The sequence below is a fragment of the Marmota marmota genome, unplaced genomic scaffold (genome assembly GCF_001458135.2).
Source record: "Marmota marmota marmota unplaced genomic scaffold, marMar, whole genome shotgun sequence".
Taxonomy (NCBI): Eukaryota; Metazoa; Chordata; class Mammalia; order Rodentia; family Sciuridae; genus Marmota; species Marmota marmota.
Genome location: NW_025999968.1, coordinates 20,266,603 through 20,287,983, shown reverse-complemented (window position 1 = coordinate 20,287,983; position 21,381 = coordinate 20,266,603). Strand labels below are relative to the sequence as shown.

General features: G+C 36.4%; 1 protein-coding gene across 1 annotated transcript; it reads left to right on the top strand.

Annotated features, from left to right (window-relative positions):
* Nucleotides 1-15,806: 15,806 nt before the first annotated feature.
* Nucleotides 15,807-19,752, top strand: LOC125616906 (ferritin heavy chain A-like). The gene is made up of 4 exons (XM_048803482.1): nt 15,807-15,980; nt 16,915-17,058; nt 17,916-18,041; nt 19,111-19,752. Exons 1-4 carry the CDS (start codon nt 15,864-15,866, stop codon nt 19,237-19,239), a joined length of 516 nt encoding a protein of 171 aa, XP_048659439.1. The 5' UTR covers nt 15,807-15,863; the 3' UTR covers nt 19,240-19,752.
* The last annotated feature ends 1,629 nt before the right edge of the window (nt 19,753-21,381 follow it).

The following is a 21,381-nucleotide window of genomic DNA, read 5'->3' as shown; positions in this document are numbered from 1 at the left end:
TTTATTATCCTCAATTACAATTGCTCTTCACATCTTTCAGTCCCCTCACATATCAGCAACCACCATTCTATTTTCTGTAGATTTGATCATGCTACACATTTAACATAAGTGGAATTACATAAGTGATCTTTTCTAATGGGCTTCTTTCAATTAGCAAAATATTCTGAAGGTTCACTCAGTTATACCATGTATTTGTATTACATTCTTTTTTTATTTCTGAATAATATTCCATTGTATGGATATACCACATTTTAAATTCATTCCTTACTTGTTAGATATTGCATAGTTCACATTTTTCACTATTATGACTAATGCTATTATGAATGTTCATGTTTAATTTTAATTTCTCTTGGGTGCATATATTAAAATAGAATTGCTAATTATATGGTAACTCTATATTTAATCTTTGAGGAACTACTAGAACATTTCCCAAAGAGCTACACCACTCTACATTTATATCAGAAGAGTCTGAGCATGCCAATATTTCCACAATTTGACAACACTCATTACTGTCTTTTTTATTATGGGCATCTTAGTGAGTGCAAACTGATGTCTCATGTACAGAACTTAGTTTTTCATTGTTTCCTAGTTTCATACTTATTCCATTTCCAATAAACCTACTCCAGAGATGAAGAGGAAATTAAGCTGATTTTTAACAGCGTTTTCTATAAGGAGGTCAAAAGTTGGGTTGCAAGGGTACAAAAGTATGAAGAAGTGACTATGGCAAATATCCTAATGCTGTGGGGTCTATAAAGAGCTAATGTGAAATATTACATACTTTTATGTCAATTAATTTGAACATGTATATGAAATTGACAATATCCCAAATCAGAACCTTCCAAATCTGATCAAAAAAGTAGAAAATACAAATAATTTAATAACTAACCAGTAATTTAAACATTTCACAATACTCTCCAAGTCTAGTAGGCTTTGGAAATTAATGTTACCAAATATTTAAGAAATAACTCCAGTCTCATACAAACTCATTCTTGTGGTATAGAAAGGAGAAAATACATCCCAATTCATTTTGTGAGATGACTTAACATAGAGACTAAAACTTTAAAAGGACATGATTAGAGAAGAAAATTTCAAGAGACTTGCTCTAATCAACCCAGGCAAAAATTCTAGGCAAAACACTGCATCTATATGTGTAAAGCATGGCACAGGCTGAAGAAGTTGTGTTTTGTTGAGAATGCAAGTTTCCTTTAAATTCAAAAGTCAATCAATGTAAAATTAGCACAGTATCAGAATGAAGGAGAAAAATCATAACAGAAACCAAACAGGTGAAGAAAGGGGCTTTTAATCAACTTCAACATTCATTCATGAAGAAAATAAATTCTTTGGTACAGACACACTGAGAAATAATTTAGGTGTTCTTATAAAACTAAGTGTAAAACTTTCATGTGACCCAACAATTGCACGGGGGAACACTTATACCAGGGAAATGAAAGTTTATTTTTACATAAAAAACTATACATGAATGTCCATAGCCTTTTTACTCATATTAACTGAAAACTGATAACCACCCATATATGCTTGAATAAACGGTTAAACGATGTGTGGTATAGTCATACTATCAAATACTACTCAGCAATAAAAAGCAATAAACTATACATGAAACCAATTGAATGGGCTCGAGAGAATTATGCTGAACAATAAAAATCCAATCTTCAAAGGTTACATACCGTGTGACTGCATGCATATAAAATTGTAGAAATGTAGAAAAGGTTAATGTGACTAGGGGTTAGGAACAATGGTGGGATAGCAAAGTGAGGATAGAAGGAAAGAAGCTGTGCTTATGAAAAGGCAATAAGAAGGATCCTTGCAGTGATGGAACTGTTCTGTATCTTAATTACATTTGTGGGTCCAGGATCCTACACATGAGATAAAATTTTGTAGAATTACACACACCTACACACAAATGGACACAAGTAAAACTAAATAAATCTGAATAAGATTCGTGGGTTATAATGTCAAGGCTTTGGTTATAACCTTGTACTATCATTTTGTAACATGTTACCATTGTAGAGAACTAAATAAAGGAATTACAGAATCACTCTCTACTATTTCTCACAATTACATAAAAATTAAAAGTGTGATTAAATAAATCTAGCATATCAGAAATTGATGAGAGCTGCCAAACTTGATTTAAAAATTGTTCTAAAATTACAATATCTTATTTCATGGGAAAATAGTAAATATTTTTATTCAATATCAAGAAAAAGACAATCTTGCTTTCTCCAATTTTAAGCAAGACTCTTAATAGAGGTTCTAGTTCATCCAATAAGTCAAGAAAATCAAATGAATTAAAAAGAATAGGAAAAGAAGAATTAAAACTTTTATTATTCATAGCCTTAAGATTGTATATGAAAAAATTCCAAAATATCTGCAAAATTTTAAAGTTGATAAGTGTATTAGCAATTACACTGGATTCAAAGTCAATATACAAAAATCAATTATATGCCAGTAGTAAAAAAAACCCAGACAAAATGTAAATTATGCCATTTAAAATGCACTCAAATACAACTTAACATTTAGGGATACCTAATAAGATGTGAAAATCCTCTACGTAAAAAAATCATGATTAAGAAAAATTAACAAATATTGGGTAAATAAAAGAATACAACATGAGTGAATTTTCAAAAAATAAGTGTTGTAAAGATGTCAACTTCCAGAATTGATCTATGGAGCCAATGCAATCCCAATTAAAACCTTAAAAAGTTATTTTTGTTGTTGTTATTGAAATAGATAAGAAGCTTACATAATTTATATTTGAGCAAGGATACAGATCACTGTTTAAAGAAAACAGCAGAATTTGCTCTACTGAGCATTAAGATTTATTACAAAGCTACACAATGTAAAAATACCACAAAACATAGACATACAGATTACTGAAACAGACAAGAAAATGCAGAGATAGACGCTGCATAGGTGTCACACAATTATGACAAGACTGGAGCTGCAGAGCAATGAGTAAAACATGATCTTTTCAGTAACCAATGCTGGTCAACCTATCAGTTTTCTGAAAAGGGGGTCCTATATTTAATAGCCAATCTTTATTAACTGCTTTGTATGTGAAAGTTTGTTTCTAAGCATTTGTCTGTGTAACTGTTGTTAACAAATAACCACAAAATCAATGGCTTAAAATAACACAAATTTGTTGCCTTAAAGTTAGGTCAGAAGGACAATACAGGTCTCATGGGGGCTGAAATTAAAGTATTAGGAGAGCTGTATTCCTTTCTGGAGATTTTTGGAGAGAATGTATTTGGTTGCCATTTCCAACTTCTTGAGGCCATGCCCATTTCCACCAGTGTTCCACGTTTGCTCATGACCCCACTCTGCATCTGCAAAGCCAGGACTTATTGCATCTCTCTATTACTGTCTAGTCATGTCTCTCTTGTTAGGCAGCATGGAATGGTCCTCAAATTTGAGGACATATTTGATTTAATTAGATCCATTCAGATAATCTAACATCCCCATCTTGAGGTCTCATCTCCAAAGTCCTCTTTGCATGGAAGGTAGCATGCTCATGGTAGGATATACACATCTTTGAGGGGCCATCATTCTGCCCACCCTCAACAATTATAGATTCTTAGGCAAAAAATAAAGAACAGTTTTTACCTCTCACTGTACACAAAAATCAATTCTAGTTAGATCGTGACTCTAAATGTGAGAATAAAAATAGAGGGGTTTTTTTGTTTGTTTTGTTTTGGCATCAGGGATTGAACCCAGGGGTGCTTAACCACTGAGCCTCGTCCCCAGACCTTTTTATTTTTTATTTTGAGAAAGGGTCTCACTAAGTTGCTTAGAGTATTGCTAAATTACTGAGGCTCTCCTTTTTTTTTTTTAATTTTTTATTGTTGACTGTTCAAAACATTACATAGTTCTTGATATATCATATTTCACACTTTGATTCAAGTGGGTTATGAGCTCCCATTTTTACCCCATATACAGATTGCNGTGAATGGAGTGGTTGTCCTCATTTCCATTTCAGAGGATTTGTCGCTGATATACAGGAATCTGAGGCTCTCCTTGAACTAGAGGTCCTTCTGCCTCAGGCTCCCATGCTGCTAGGAGAAAATAAAGTTTTAAAAGAAATATAAAAGAATGTCTTCACAATATTTGCAAAGTAAATTCTTTATACCCAGAACACAGAATAATTAAACATTGAGAAATGTTATAAAATATTTCAGATTTAGAAGTAGCTCTAGATTAAAACTTGGAACTTCGTTTCATCGAACAATCCTATTAAAAAGTGTAATGCAAGCCACAGAGGGACAATAGGTATAAGGAGTTTATATCATATAATGAAGAACTATGTACAAGTTCAGGTTGCCCTAAAAGCAAAACGCGAGAAAAGGTAGTAGCTACAGGAGCCTCTGGGATTCCAGAACATGTTACCCTTCACAGTAAAACAAGTTAACAGCAACCAAAATAGGAAAAGGGAGTCCTATATTTAATAGCCAATATTTATTAACTGCTTTGTATGTGAAAGTTTGTTTCTAAGCATTTGTCTGTGTATCAACTCAGTTAACACTTAAAGTGAACCCCCAAAATAAGAATACTTGTGATCCTATGGAAGAGGAAGAGGAGTTAAAAAATAATTAATGTCCTAATTAGATATGGTTGATGAACACAGGGACTTCCATCTGTTTTCTTTACTGCTATGTTCCCAGGGTCTAGAAAAGTGCCTTGAATTGTATAAATTGGCAAAGACAGGATTCAAACACAGACTGTCACTGCTGAAGCCTGTGTTCTTCACCATGGCACTACACATGGCTCACATCAATCAGGCATTTAAAATCCACTATTCAGGTCCAAACTATAAAAGTGAAGATAATAAAATGTATAAGAAAATAAAAACTAATCACAAAATTTCATCCAATAATCTAGATTTCCTAGAGGAAAGGGGAATGGGAGAAAACAAGAACAAAATACTCCTCTTCCCCACTTGGTTTATTTAAGATCATATTTCTGTGTGACACCTTGCCAGCATTTTAGCCCTTGCCAATGAAACTCACCAATATCACCCTCCTCCCAACACCCAGACTTAATTCCTTTCTGATCTTCTCCCAACTGAAGGACATGCTAGTGTTGGTTGTTAGTTCAGTAGCCCTGTTTCCAGCCACTGGATCAAATTAAGTTGAAATCAGAACCAAATACATGTTCCTCCAAGAAGCGGACAGGTTGGGGCTTTCCACACCAAATACTAGGCATGTTTTTCCCAGCAGTGCTAATGTTCCAAAACTTCAGAGATACTGACCAAGAAATGGACTGTCCAGACTATAGATAATTATAGAAGTTCTTTGTTGCTTATGTTGTTTGTTGCTGGTAGTTGTGGTGATGATGGTGCATGTGCGCATGTGTGTGCATATTTGTGCGTGTATGTGTGTGTGTGTGTGTAGACACTAAATGCACTTGTGAGAGCTCACAGTGTCCCTTCTCTTGGGAGATGGCTGAATTGCTTTGTGGTGGGCAAGAACATTTTTAAAAACTATTTTTTATTGCAATCTGCATTTAAGTGGACCACTAAATTAACATTTATCATTTGAAACTTCAGAAGTCACTATAATGGTTGCTTTACATACAAGTCTTTGAGACTTTTGATTATATCTCCAGGAAAACACTGCAGTCTTAATATGAATATATTCCTATAACTGGTTCATCTTATTTTCTATGAAACATTTATGATTATTTATATATATATATATATATATATATATATATATATATATATATACAGTGTAATATAAAATTATATGCCTGCCACTTTACTAAGTCTATTTAAAGTAGATGGTTTATATTTTCCAAAGAATGCAATAAAGATATATTCAGTGATCTTTAATTAAGTCACAAAACTGTATTTGTTTTGAAAGCTCTAATTTTATATACTCTTATTAGAATTATATGTAATAAAGTTCCAACAAGTAGTTAACATTTTAGAAAAAATAGTTATATCTGGAATACTGAAATGAAAAAATTTCATATTTCTAATACTGTATATAGAATTATTTGCAATTTATCAAATTTTATATTTTATATATATATATAAATATATATATTTATATAATATATATATATTTAGTATAGAAGAATATACACTTTTTTTGTTGTTGTTAGTTTTGCAGTTCTGGGGATCAAAACTAGGGCCTCATGCATGGTAGGTGAACATTCTGCCTAAGCTATCTATCACCAGATGTAATTGTGTTTTGAATGTTTGTATCTTTATAGGTCTTTTCATGTTCTTCCATTAAATAAATCAAGGAAAGAAAATATTTCCTGGAATAGGGCAAATAACACATTTCAAAGAACCTGGGCTTTTCGAGTCAAATTCAGATGAGTTCAAATACTGATCGTACCTCTAATTAGTTAGGTGATCCTGGGCAAGTGATGTGACCTCTCTTAATTTTTTCACTTTCATTTAAAAAAGAATAATAACATCTGCCTTAAAAGGTTATTGGGAAGGATTTTTATGTATTGACTTCTTCAATTTTAAGCATTTCTGAACTCTAAAACACAAATATTGAAATAAATAAAACTTTCTACACAATTATGATATAGATTATCAATATCTTGAAAATGTGACACCAGAAATGATACATAAACATGATAAAATATTAGACAAAAAGGTCCTCAAGTGCTTGTTCATCTCTATTACCATTTAGTATATATCACCTACTTCAGGGAAGCCCTAGCCAAGTGTGCGTTGGGTGGCTGAACCTGACAATCTGAGTCATTACATGGCTACAACAGGACTGGTATGTCCTAGGATATAGTTCTAAATAGTTGATTGAAAGCTGAATTCAGACATGAAGTTTCAGAAGAGGCTCACCTCCAGCATCCCCTGCCATGACAAAAGGGAACTCTGCTTAGATGTGAAGAGACCAAAGAAATTGCTGATGCCATCACCCATCAGCTGTCAAGAAACTAATCAAAAATGGAGTGAACATCAGCAAGCCTATGACCGTTTATTCCAGGGTGTGGGGCACAGGTGTGTGAAAGAGTACTGCAGATGCATAAATGCCCAAGGAGGCAACCTGTTTGCAGATGAGAATTCTGCTCTGGCTGTTTAGATGCTACTAATCTAAGACTAACCAACATGTGTTTCACAGCCTACACTTAAAGGTAAAAGGGGAATTTTTCAAAAACAGGCATTTCTCATTGATCACATCAACAGGCTAAAGGCTGACAAGGGCCACAAGAAGCTCCTGACTGACCAGGCTGAAGTCCACAAGTGTGAGATAAAGGAAGCACAGAGAGCCATGAAAAGTGTCCCAAGGTCTAGAAAGAAAAGATCATCAAATTTTAGACCAAAAAATAAAGTACCCCTCTCTCGTCTGCACATAGTTGCCTAAGAAATTATATGAATCATTCGATTTAAAAACACCTTTTTTTGTTAGAGGGTAAAAAATAATTGCATTTGCTTTTCTGTCAACTTTCTGGTTGGATGTTCAAATAATTTAAAATCTATATCTTTTTCACATGAACTACTGTTTAATAAGATCTCTACCTTCCTGGTTATGGGCTAGTGATTTACTAAATTGAAATATAGGATTCTATGTTCACTTGTAATTGCACTTAATCATATTAACTTCAGTTGATTTAGCCAGCTGTGTTCTGTTGATAACTGGTTCTGTCATTCATCATGCTAATTAGTCCCTCCAGATTTATGAAATTAGCAAATTTAATTAAAATGTAAAACTCTATTTATCCAAATAATTGTCTTGGAAAAGAGGATATGGTTGAGTACAATGCCTTGTAATCTGTTACCAGGAATTTTGCTGACTTGTTTTCAATCCAATAAATGACCTTCTTTGATTCTTAAATGATACACCAGATAAAACTAGAAAATATTTACACATTTCATTAAACAGCTAAAAATCACACATTCTTTTTATCAACATTTGGCTCTATCTCCATGATAGATCATATGATAAGAAGTCTCAACAAATTAGAGAAAAAGAAATCATATCATGGATCTTCTCCAAACACCATGGAGTGAAACTAGAAATCAACAAGAGAAACTTTAGAGATGCATGAAAATTAAACAAGCTTTTTTTTTCTTTCTTACTTTCTTTATTTATTTTTAGTCATACATGACAGAAGAATGAATTTTGGCATATAATACATACATGGGATGTACATACATCAATCATATTGTCAATTCTATTCTGCTGCCCTTCCTATCCTTCTTACTCCTCCCCTCCTCTCCCATCCTTTCTCTCTATCCAATCTAATGTGACACACTTTTTTTTCTTTTTCTCATTACAACATCATATATGTATTCTGTGTAATAATGAGATTCTCCTTCCATCTTCCGTGCAACTCCCCTTCTCCCTCTTTTTCCCTCCCACCTCTCTTCCCTATTTAGTGGTAGTCTTCTTCTCATGCTCTTCTTCCCTATCCCATTTTGAGTCACCCCCCCTTATATCAGAGAAGACATTCGGCATTTGTTTTTTAGGGATTGGCTAACTTCACTTAGCATAATCTGCTCTAATGTATCCATTTGCCTGCAAATGCCATGATCTTGTTAAACAAGCTTTTGAATGATCAATGGATCAATGATCACATTAAAATGAATGTTAAAATCTTTCTTGAAACAAATAAAAATGGAAATACAACATAACAAAAGTTTTGGGATACAATTTTTAAAAAGTCTTATAGGGAAAGTTTATAGCAGTAAGCACCTACTCAAACAAATAGAAAGATAAATAAATAATTTACTAACTTAAAGATACAATTCAAGGAACCAGAAAAGAAAGAGAAAATTAAAGTGTGTAGGAGACAAATAACAAAACGTAGAGTAGGAATGAATGAACAAATAGAGAAAAACAACAACAAAAAATGCAAAAGATCAATGAAACAAAGACAGGGTTGTTTGAAAAGAGAAGCAAAAAGAACAAACCTTTAGTCACACTCACTGATAAATTAAATAGATGAGCGGAATAAATAAAATCAGGCATGAGAAAGGAGACATTATACCTGACCACAGAAGTACAAAAGTATCATCAGGGGCTATCAGTAACATTTATATGCAAAAAATAAAATAAAATTTAAATTTAAATTTTAAAAAATGGGTAAATTTCTGAACACATAAAATCTACTTCACTTAAACATGAAGACAAAGAAATGCTTCAATATCATGAGGCAGCCAGCGTTTCTTCGGGGTAATTCTTCCTGCATAGGAGGGGATAAACCACCTGAGAAAATCGAGTCTGAAATAATTAGTGAAGAAATAAAAGATAGAGTTAAAGAATGGGTTTTAAAAGCAGAATGCCTTATAGGATCTTCCAGTCCTGCTAGGAGCTGGAAGAGAACAACTAGAAAATGGCTCTGGTGGTTTTATTTAAGGGAGTACATCAAAAGCAGGAATAAGGTTTCAGGGTGGAGTCTTGCTTCATGGTGTCTTGCAGTCAACAGGTTGACTGGCATCTTTGCAGGCTACACCCATCACTGAGAGGCTATGTCGCTGTAGCAGGTCACCCCATCTCCCATGCTGTGTGGGACCTGGCAGAGCTGAATAGTATTCTCATGTATCTGGGTGATCTTACCAGCAGGATTGCTGCTGGAAGTTCCCAAATAACAGATTTTTCTATGCAACGGGCTTCCATGTCAATTTGGTCCACACATAGTCCATGAATGGCTCTCAGCACTTAAAGGATTTGATACAAGACACAGGTATTTTGGATAAGCCTTCAAAGTCACTGCTCTCTGCTTCCTGGCTGTCATGAACTAAGCAACTTATCTCTACCCCTGCCCTTCCACCACAATGTTCTGCCTGCTTTGGGCCCAGAGGGAAGGAGCTGGCTGTCCATGAACTGAGACCACTGAAACTGACAAGAAAGAGAGAGAACATTCTACCCATGACTCCAGGACAGTTAGATAATCACACATGTTTTTCTGCAAAGAGCTGAGGAAATCAAACTCTAATAAATGCCTGCTATAGAAGTTTGCAGACATTGGTTAAAAGGAAGAATAACTGGTATGCTGAAGTTAAAAATATCTACTGTGGGTTTATACTTTAAGAAAGTGCGACAACAGAAATATTTATGGTAGCTTGACAGGAAGAATAAAAATATTAGTGATTTTTCTTATTGCAAAACAAAAAAAGACTTCAAAGTCACAAGCAACAAAACCAAAAACCAACAATGAGATTATGTTAAAGTAAAAAGCTCTGCAAGGCAAAAGAAATGGTCACCAAAGTGAAGAGACAATTGCAGATAAGAAGAAAAAAACTTACAAACTATTCATTTGACAAGGGATAATACCCAGATTATAAAAAGAAACTCAAAAATCTAAACAGCAAAAGCAAAAATCATATTTAAAAATGAGCAAAGGTTCTTATTAGATGTTTTTATAAAGAAGATATACAAATGACCAACAAGTATAAAAAAGCAATTTCAACATCACTAACCTTCAGGGAAATGAAAATCAAAGCCAAAATGAGACAGTACCCCACTCCAGTTAGAATGGCTATAATCAAAAAGACATAAAACAGAGACACAAATATCAAAAAGATGAACATGTTGATGAGAAATGGAAAAGGGAAACTCCTATACACTGTTGGTGAGAATATGAATTAATTGCAAACATTTTGCAAAACATTATGGATGACCCTCCAAGAAGTAAAATGAGAACTACCATTTTATCTAGCTATCCCAGTGTTGTGTGAAGCCAAAGGAAATAAAAGCAGTATATCAGAGTCATACTTATGTTCCTATTAAAAATGGGATATTAGAGACATATTTCTATTCCTATAGTTATTCTAGCACTATTCAATATAACCAAAATATGGAGTTTATCAAGGTATTCATCAATAGATGAATGGATATAGAAAATGTGGTACATTACGAAATATAAATCACCAATAAAAAATTCTGTAATTTGCTATAATATAACTAGATGACATTATGTTAAATAAATGAGGTAGTACAGAAGGACAAATCCACATGCTTTAATTCATATGTGGAAGTAAAAGAGTTTATTTCATAGGAGTATAGAATACTAATCACTAGAGACCAGGGAGTATAGGAAGGAAGGAGATAGAAGAGGTCATAATTGGTACCAAAATACAGTTAGATAGAAAGGATAAGTTCTAGTGTTCTACAGTATAGAGAAGTGAGTATAGTTTATAACAATTGATCATATATTTTGTAAAGAATTAGAAGATAGGAGTTCAAAGCTTCCCAGAGTAAAGAAATGATTAATGTTTAAGGTGATGAAAATGCTGACTATAATGATTTGATCATTGTACATTATAAACATATGTTGTACTATCGGACTATAACCCTGTTGCAGGGCCTGACTCTGGACCTACATGGAGGAATGCTTATCTTGCTCATTGTGCAGCAGGGAAGTCCTAACATAGAATGCCATGTTTTGGGACAAAGCGCTGTCAGAACATTGGCAAGCGCAATTTCCTTGCTCTTTTGACAAGAAGTTATCCCCTGCAAGGTCAAGCTATGGCAATTCCTGAACTCTTGGTGTCCAGACTCCTGTAAGATGATATGTTGTGTATGGCCTATATCATATATCATGACTGTTATGCGTAAATTGGCACGTACTCACTATAAAAGCTATTTCTGCTGTGCAATAAAGCAGACACTGTTCTCTGAAACCGTCTCTGGAGCAGTTTCCACACGCCCTCAAGCTCCCCAGTCTATGCTCGAAGGGCAAGTCCCTCTGCAGAACCCATAAATAGGTACAAGTTTCTGTGTCAATACAAAATTTAAAAATAATACTTTTTTTACCATTCATAAAAATGTTTAAACATAACTAAAAAAAAGTCTATATTTAAGCCCTAACACACATGAAAGTCTTTACTTTCTAATATTCATTTGTATTTTCATGTCCCCATTTCTGGAGTCTTATACTTATCTGCCACATCCTGTGTGGGCTATGAAATTTGGGTTTCCCTTTCATGGAGTGGGCTGGCTAAGAAATACGGCAAAAAAATCACATGACACAGAAAATTGTTTTAAAGAGTGGGGCCAGAGGATGGATCTTTGACCTTAAGGGTCAAGTTCCCACACTGGAAAGAGAGCAAGAGCCCATGTTTGTTTGTTTGTTTGTTTGTTTAATATGGGGGAAAACTTCAAAGGCTTTCACAGAATGTTCTTAGCCAATTAAGGTAGGAGGTGGGCTATCCAGTTCCCAGTGAATCACACCCAACTCTGGAGCTAAAAGATCAGTCTTCTTTCCCAAAGGAAGACTGAGGTCACATGCATTGCACATTCCATTAAGTGGGAGGAGCCACAAAACAGCTTGCGATGCCAGATCAAAATCTCCTTGACTCCAAGGCCCAGTGAAGATGCTCAAATAGCTCAGGGGTGGCTCCCCGCACACATTAATTTATCAACTTTACTCGTTTGTTCTTTAAATGCACAATCATTTACTAATTCACTCATAGTGAATGTACATTCATTGCCAACCTATGTTGACCTGCTCTTTGCCACCTGTAACACACTGGTGATACTAAGTCATGACACAGCAACCAACATCTTCAAAGGGCAATGAACTAGTAGAGAGGAACTATGGAAAAGCAGGCAGTTAAAGGGTGTGGAAAGAATTACTATAACCAAGACTATAAAAGTCAGAAAATATGTTCTGAGGGCGTGAGGGCCCTGCTAGTCCGGAAGCAGAGGTCAGTCTGGGGAGAGTGGTAGCTGCTAGTAGAGGGATGAGTATGTCATAACACATGGATTTCTTCAGATACTGTTTCTGTCATCAGAATCACTGCTGACATTTCTACTTTTAAGGCTTACCATTCCATTCACTCTCTTAATAACTGTCTTCATTGATTAACTCTTTCATTTATGAACATTTATTAAAGACTCACTCAATGCCCAGTACTGTGTTAAATGTGGTTCCCATTTGGAAGACATTTAACATGAAAATGCCTGCTTTCTCCCATAATTTTCAGGAATTTTTGAAATCTGTTTTCCTAAGAATCACAGGGTATCTTGCTCTTCCCATTGCTTCCACTTCTATGATCAAAAGCTTTGAACTGTTAGGATTCTGTTTACTTTCAAATTTTGTAGGTCAATATGACTTACTGAATGACTTCTATGAGCAGGACAGCATATAAAATGCTCTGGGAGACACAAAGATGACTAAGATTTGACCATTTTCCTCATCAAGATTATAAAGGAGTAAGGAAAATGTGTGCACAAAGAAAATAATAATAAAAAAATAATGCTGTACTAAGGAGATTTTATTTTGAAAGATAAGAATTTCTAGGTAAAATAAGGTGCAGAAGAGAGCCATTTGTTTCTTCCTCGTTAGAGAGGTGAGAGGGTAAAGTAACACTGTAAAGGCAGAAAGTTTGGATTAAGAAAAATAAACAAAAAAATTATGAGGAGTCACATAACTTTTTGAAAAGTTTGTATTTCCAGCACATTCCAGAGGAGAGATTGTAAGAATTTTAAAAATCCAGTCTGATCATATTCTATATTTCAAAGTCCAAGTCATCAGGTTTCCACAATGTAATCATATTCTGGATCCTAGTACATTTTTAAATATATACATATTAGAACCAAAGTGTTTGCCATCAGCTTTCACTTTCTAATTATGTATTTCTGTAACACTATAATGTTTTATAATGCTTATGCCTTACATTTATAATTACAAAAAGTAATACAAAACAAATTTGTATGTAGAGCTTCTATTATGGATTGGCATTGAGCTACTTTTCTAGATAGGGACCTGCTAGGTTCCTTTTTGAAAGTGATAAAATGTATATGATTATTAAAAAGTTCAAAATATATGGAAAATTTTAAAAAGGGAAAAACCACGAGTATGTCTATCATCCTACCACAACTGCTGTCGATGGTGATATGTTCCTTTCCACTCATTTTCTACATATTGGTGAGGTAGTTTATAAATAGGTAGAGAGAAATTTTCCTAATATCTAATCACAAGAACAGAAATATTTTGTCTGCATGTATTCAGCCCTGCGTTTTGGTCCAGATGGAATGGTAGAATAATGGAGTGATTACATTTCCATGGATCCTATGGATCTTATGGATCATTCAGAAATAATCAAACTCTCCTAATATCTCCCAGTAAGTAAAATCTACATCTTCTAGACTCACTATCTTATAGATTGGTCATATTAACTAATTATCCAGATTTTATTGGCACTTATCCCTATTGCTTGTGTAGAAGTTTAATCTCCTGAAATGTACCCCAAATTTGGAGGAAGGGAATATTGGGTAATGTTTTAGAAGCAAATCCAGTTAGCCATCTGACCAGTTACCATCTGCTTTCCTCTTCACCTGCTCTACTCTAACCTCCAGAGTTAGACACTACAGACTGCCCCAGCTCTGGCCTCACCAGGAGGTTGCCAGGGGTCCTGAAGCTTGGGAGCACAGGCAGGGCAGGAGATGCTGAAAGACAGGAGATGCCCATTGTTACCTCCCTTACTAAAGGCTCCCCAGCAGTGCCACTTGGGTCCTACAGGATTTTTACTGAATTCGCTTTTTAGGAATGTACTTAAACCTTTCTATTCCAGGTGTGTCCACTAATAGGCAGCATTTGGAAGCATTTTAGAAAGGCAGCAGGCTAGACCCCACCAGATTCTGCAGTTTAACAAAAGCCTCAGGTGATTTATATGCAAACTATGGTTTCAAAAGAACTTCCTTGAAGCACCCCTCTCTTCCTGAGACTATGACATAAATACACTTGGGCATAAGGGCAGCTTTGGGTCAGGAAATAAAAGTGACACACAGGCTATTTTTATGATCATTGGATCATCCCTTCCCTAGGATGGCCTCATGTTTGTGGCTGAGTCAAACTTGAAATTCTTGGCACCTCCCTTAGGATGCACTCTCCCTCAGGAGGTACCCTCCTCACCACCTCAGCTGGGGAGACTTTTGGAGATGGCCATTCCTTTATCAGTTCAAGCAGACATGGTTTAGTTCATACTAGAAATCCACCAGACTTGGGGGAAATCTTGTGCTTTACTCATATGTAAAATATGCTTTTATTTAATCAGCATGGATTCAGCACTTTTTACCTACAAAGCACCCCATTACTAGCTATGGGAATCTGTGCCCCTGCCCCCCCCCCCTCCCGCAGGGTGGTGGGGTGGAGGGTTGGGGGTTGGTAGAACAATCCCTGCTCTCAAGGCAAGCAAATGAAGAAGACATGTTTTGGGACACATTTGGGAGATAGTTAAAGGAAGAAGCCAAAGGGTTCCAAGTGTGGCAGTCTTACCATAATTTAGAGAAACCACTAACTCATCTTGTTTCTATAGCTTGCCTGTGCCTGTTCTTCAGGTGGAACACCTTTCTTCCCTTTCCATTTCTCTATATTCTTGTCAGCCTTGCAAGGCCAAATTAAAATGCCAGTTTCTCGATGAAATTTGCTGTCATCCCCTCAGTTAATGATTTTGATTCTTCAGAATGGCATCTTACCTTTAGAGCAATGTGTATAGAGCACTTATGAAGGAAAAGGGTGGTCCCCTATAATTAAGCCAGTCTTCTTAGTTTTACCACTGGATTTGCCATGCTATACCATGATAGTTTTTGAGAAAGGAAAAAAAAATTAAAGCTACTGAAATCATTCTATTAAGACCTCACTACTCAGCTTAGCATGCTTCTCAAGTCTTACGGAGAAGATGAGAAAGACCTCTGAATACTGACTGGGTTACAAAGATTTAAGTTACTCCCCTCCCCATCAACTGTATTTTTAACTTTTCCCTAGTCAGATTGGTTCTTTCATCCAAAAACAATGTCCCCATTTGGGTAGATTAGTAGCTGTTAATCTCAGCTGAATGGAATTTCATCTTGTTGTTAGAAGGGGGACGGCTACATCCCTGTCAGTATTTAAGAAGTCCTCTCCCTTAGCTGGTAACGCAATTTATGGCTGAGCAGGAAGAAGAGGAAGAGAACAAGGGACCGATCTCTGAAGAATGCATAGCTCCTATCAACCAACTAGCAGCTCGCCAGCTCCATATGGGTGATGCATATTTATTCATGGTTAGTATGGGCTCTTGATAAACTGAGTGTTTTAATTCTGATCTGGTGATACTTTATTTGCTATCTCTTTAGTAGTGCTTATGGCCAAGTTTATACTAGATAAAACAGCAACTCAGTGGCTAGGATACTGATGCTCTGTGGCCCAATGATGTAGACATTGTGATTGCAAATCATGGACTATGATTAGGAAAGTTATAGCTCATCCTATGAGCAGGTAAACAACTTTATACCTATGTGTAATTTTATAATGTAAAAATGTGCCGCAGTCCGGCTACAGCAAAATAACCGGGGGGTGACGGACAACTTGTGTGCATTGATACAGCAGGAGTAGGAGCCGTTTATTGCAGGACAGGAGCAGTATTTATACATTCCACACAGCTTATCTAATTAGCATAAACTAGATACATCAGTCAACCAATAAGGAATCTCCACACTTAATGGCTCGCTTTTGTTACTTCTCAAACCACTCCCTCTGGCATTTTGCCAGGCACCATCCAGACTTGTTTATGAACTCTAACATTCCCCTGGCAAAATGCCAGGTGTTATTTTGACTTGTTTACAGACTCTAACAAAAATGTAAGGAAATAGATTGGCTTTAGAATTTCACTTTCTTTATGTAGGACTTCTTGTCATGGGTGTACACAATTAATGGATAAACATACTAGCATATATAACCTGACCTTAAAAAAGCCATAACATCCAAAGACCAGACACAAGTATATTGGAATCTGCATGGATTCTCTGAGATGGCTCTGGCTGTCTCCCTGAACCTAGGCTTTCTGTAAGTCAAAGGACAAAAATAGCTCTCAAGAATGACTAACAGAAGTCTCTTTCTAGACAACTATTGAAACAACAAAGTGAGTTTGTGTGATTCCTATTTTAAAGATCAGCTTCTCTCACCCCGAGTCTCTGCCCATTGTCACCTCTATCCCAGGCCTCCTGCTACAAAGAAGAGATGGAAATTCCTTGTTTTGTCATATTCTTTGAGGACCAGGCTGAGGTGAAGAGGTTCCAAGCAAAGCGGTTCATAAGGTATCTAAGAAAACGTCAGGGTACTGTCTGCCTTCCAAATATTGAGGTGAATATAATTTTCTATAATCTAAATTGGATCTCTGCTAGATCTAGAAAAAAACTAATTGCTACTTATTAGATCGCTCATGCTCTTCCATGAGCTCCTTAGCAACTGACCTGAGGGCAAGCATGTGCCAACATCTTTTTGGGTAAATTTAAGCCACTAAATGCTTGTTTGGCTTTTCTCAATTTACACAAAGTGTGCTCCCTGGGTCTGCAGAACCAATAATACCTGGAAATTCTTAGAAGTGAAAATTCATGAGCTCCACCTCAGGGCTAAGGAATAGATTCCCTGTGGGTATGTCCCAAGAAGCTATCTTAACAGCTCTCCAGGTGATCCTAATGCTTGCTATAGTTGGGGGAACACTAGTCTTGTGACTTCTTCCTAGAACATGTTAGCAATATATTATGTCAGTAATGTCAGTCAGGTATGGCTGTCTCTGATGTGACTTTTTTGTTTTGTTGGAGCAGACACTCCAAATAATCCTCTATTGGGTATTCCTTTCTTATCCAAGGGTTTGTTTTCTTTAAACTTCACTTTTAAAAGAAAAGCAAATGCCTGCTAATAACAGAATTGAATCACCACAGAATTCCAAAGTTAATGGATTAATGGCATACTGCTGTTTGCCCTTGGTATCCTTGCTTTGTAGGAAGGAAAAGGAATCACCTGGAAATCTTTTGAAAACACTGATGCCGGTGCTGCAAGCCATATCTGTTAAGTCTGAGTGTCAGCAATTGAGCCACGTATCTGTATTTAAGATTCTCAGCTGATTCCCTTGTGCTACGAAGTTTGGAAATTATTGGACTGTGAAAACCTCATCAACTTTGCAGGAAGTAGAATATAACATTGTTTTTCTCCAACAGAGGCCTGAAATTGGTAACTGGGGAAATGCCATAGAAGCCCTAACATCTGCTCTGCAGATGGAAAACGTAATAACCAAGAACTTGGAAGACCTGAACACCTTAGCCACTAATGCTAATGACGCTGGTGTAAGTGGTTAACTGTACAAACAAGCACCTTTTACTTTCTACCCATTTTGTATTTTTATTTGCTTCTGGGAAGTGGGCCCAGGACAGTGGATCGCACAGTGTAAATGTGCTTCTAAGAAAGTATGGGAATGATTTCGAGGGGTGCATTGGGGATGGGGGGTTGTGGATCCTGGAAAGGAAGAATATAACTCTACAGGAGAGGAAAGTCTCAGCAGGAATGTATCCTCTGGGTGATTCAACAGAATTGTGATTCTGTTGCTGGGTTGTAAGTCTCCTTGATCAGAAATACTGAAGCTTATTGAGTAGCAGAATCACTTGGAGAGATTACTACAACTAAGTGCTGGGTATACCCTCAGAGCTTTTGATTTACTTTACCTTTGTATGGGTCTATGATTTGCATTTTTAACAAGTTCCTAGTAATGATGCTGCTGGCTGGGCCCACAGGTTGAGACTGATTGTTCATGATTGTGACAGCAGATGTCAATGGCTGTCCGTTGTGCTACAGACCTCTGTGAAGTTCTGGTTATTGGTGAACATTTTACCTTAATGGCAACTTCTCTTCACCAACTCCCTACCATCTCAGAAGGTCAAAGTGATGAAAATGTTCCCAGCCCTAGTGAGACACTGGGTTCCCCCAAGGAGTTCTGAAGGACTCTGAATGCCTGGGGCCTTCTGCTAGACCATTTCTAAGTCTTTGAAAGTGGGTTCTGGGCAGCTACTCAGTCTGCAAATGATTCAAAGAAATGGGTTTGAAAACCATTGCAGTCAGTTTGTTCTTCATATAAGCTGTACTTTGGTATACCAAACCCTCACTGAAAGCTAATGCTTATATGCACCTGTATGTTTTTTAATAGGTCCTTTGATCTGTGCTCTGGGAATTTCAACATGCATATGAACCAAATAGTTTCTTTTTGAAATGAAGATGTTGGTTTAGGAGGTCTGGGGTAGACCATAAGATTTTGTTTTTCTGACATGCTTTCTGGACTGCTGGGTTTTGACCTACCATTTGTGGTAGTTCTCCTTGCAGACATAGTCCTCAATGTGGGCTCTTCCTGTTTTATTTCTGTAGCTCTTAAAGTTCCTGAAGGATTTCCTAATTAAACAGAAAAGGAATACAGATTACCTGGAACTCCAAATTTCTTATGAGCATCAATCAGAAGAAATGAGGAGGCAGGAAACGTCTGAAATGACTTCATAAGGTGAAGAGACTTCTGAGAGCAGCACCGCACAGTCTTCCCATTGTAGTGTCTCAAACATCTATTTTATAGTCTTGATCACTTCCACTTGCCTGAAGATGGCGTTCCTTTCCATTTTCTAATTCTCATTGCTGTGTATGAAAATAAACCTGTCTTGCATTATAAGGTGTAAAAGAGTTTACTACAGGAAATTAGTTCCACCAATTTGTCTTGGTGAGAACTTCTTGAGGGACATTTGTTTACATTAGACTTTAAAAACAAAAACCCTCCTATTCTCCTCAATGGCTCCCAAACACTCAGATGAAAGCCAGATCTTGACTTATTTTGTAGTGGATGAATTTACCAATCCCGAAAAACCAAAGGCTGAATGTTTTCTCTAAAATGCGGATGCTAAATCACAATAAGGCCACCGTGGGGGAGGGGGGTGTAGAGAAGAATAGCATTACCTTAGATTAGGTAGAGGGAAGGGAAGGAAGGGGAGAGGATGTGAGGATAGGAAAGATAGCAGAATGAAACAGTCATTACTTTATGTATATATGTGACCACATGACCAATGATTCTACAACATGTACACTCAGATGAAATATAATTTCTCATTTTTCTATGTATGACATGTCAAAGTTCATAAATACATTCTACTGTCATGTATAGCTAATTAAAACAAATGAAAGTAAAAGAAAACATTAAATCCCGATAATGTCCTTCCTCCTTGGAATGTATTTTAAGCTCACAAAGTAGCGGGTTTCTTCAAATTAAATGCAAGGTAAAGTTTGAAATCAAGAGTTCTTGGTATAGAAAGGATGAACCTCACTGGAAAGGAGATACAATGGATGGGCAGCTTCAACCCAGCTCCATTTTCATAGCCCAAGGTAGAGGTAGGCAACAGCATTGTACACAGGCTATTAACACACTGCAGCTGAGGGTATGTTTCCCACCCCCTACTGTGAGCCAACCCAGGAGCTACTTGGGTAATTATTTTCAGGAGCAAAAGATGAGTAGGCAAGCTTGGGTCAGACCTCTCAGGGCTTCATGTGACTAGTACCACCTGGGAAGGAATGGGTGCTCTAGAACATTGTGTCCTGCCTCCAAAACCTACTGGTCTTGTGGCCATGAGTGAGGTTTTTACCTCTCTATTGCATCAGTGTAACAATCCATAAATGAGATTAATGGTACTTCATAAAGAAGATTAAGTAAATAGATAATATCTAGAACAGCCCCTGCCCATATTATACAGTGTTAGTTTATGTAATAGTGATGCCTCTTGAACTTGAAAGATGAACACTTCCAGTAAGAAAACAGGTGTCAGGCAGAGGCTCAGGCCCATTAAACAGGTTTGTGATCCATCAAGTGATTTCATCAAGAAGATGAAATACATGGTTGAGATAGACATGTTTATTCAGAGGCAGCAACAGACCCTAGCCAGCTCCCAACTCCAATTTCAAACCCCAGCCAGTTCTATTGTTCACACTCCGTCCCCCCAGGCTTTTCCATAGGGCTTTTTATATGCAAGCCAGGTAAAGAAGACACATTGCCAACTGGTTCTATCAGTGGGTGCATGCGCACAAAAGCAAATGTTTATGAGCTCGAGTGCATAGGCTGAATCAGTGTTTATCAGCAGGGCTACACACTAGAAACATAGTCTGCCAAAAGCCTCAGCTAGGGATCATAACAGCCTATTTTTTTTTTTCCTGCCTTACAACAGATCACTAAAATTGAGACATAAAACATTTAATTCCTATGGACAGAATTTTGAGAACAATTTGTCATAAGGATTCTGATAGACATGGGGAGAGGCGGAATTCAAGTTAACAAATGGGCTGAATAGTCAAATAAAGCTAGTCAAGTGAGCAGTTGAAGTAGTGACAGAAATTGTTAGTCAAGGGAATAAAGAAATAGTATTTAAAATATTTTTTTTTAAAGTGGGCTCATGGTTAAACTTTGGAGCACTGAAAATGTAAAAGTTCCCCATAAAAGGAATCATTTAGAGTAAAAACTGGTAGGTAAATAGCAGCTTTCTCATTAAAACTACCTATGGGAAAAAAATGGAAAAGCATTCTTTTTTAAATGCTTTTTAAAATTTTTTAATTTATATATGACAGCAGGATGCATTACACTTCTAATTACATATATAAGCACAATTTTTC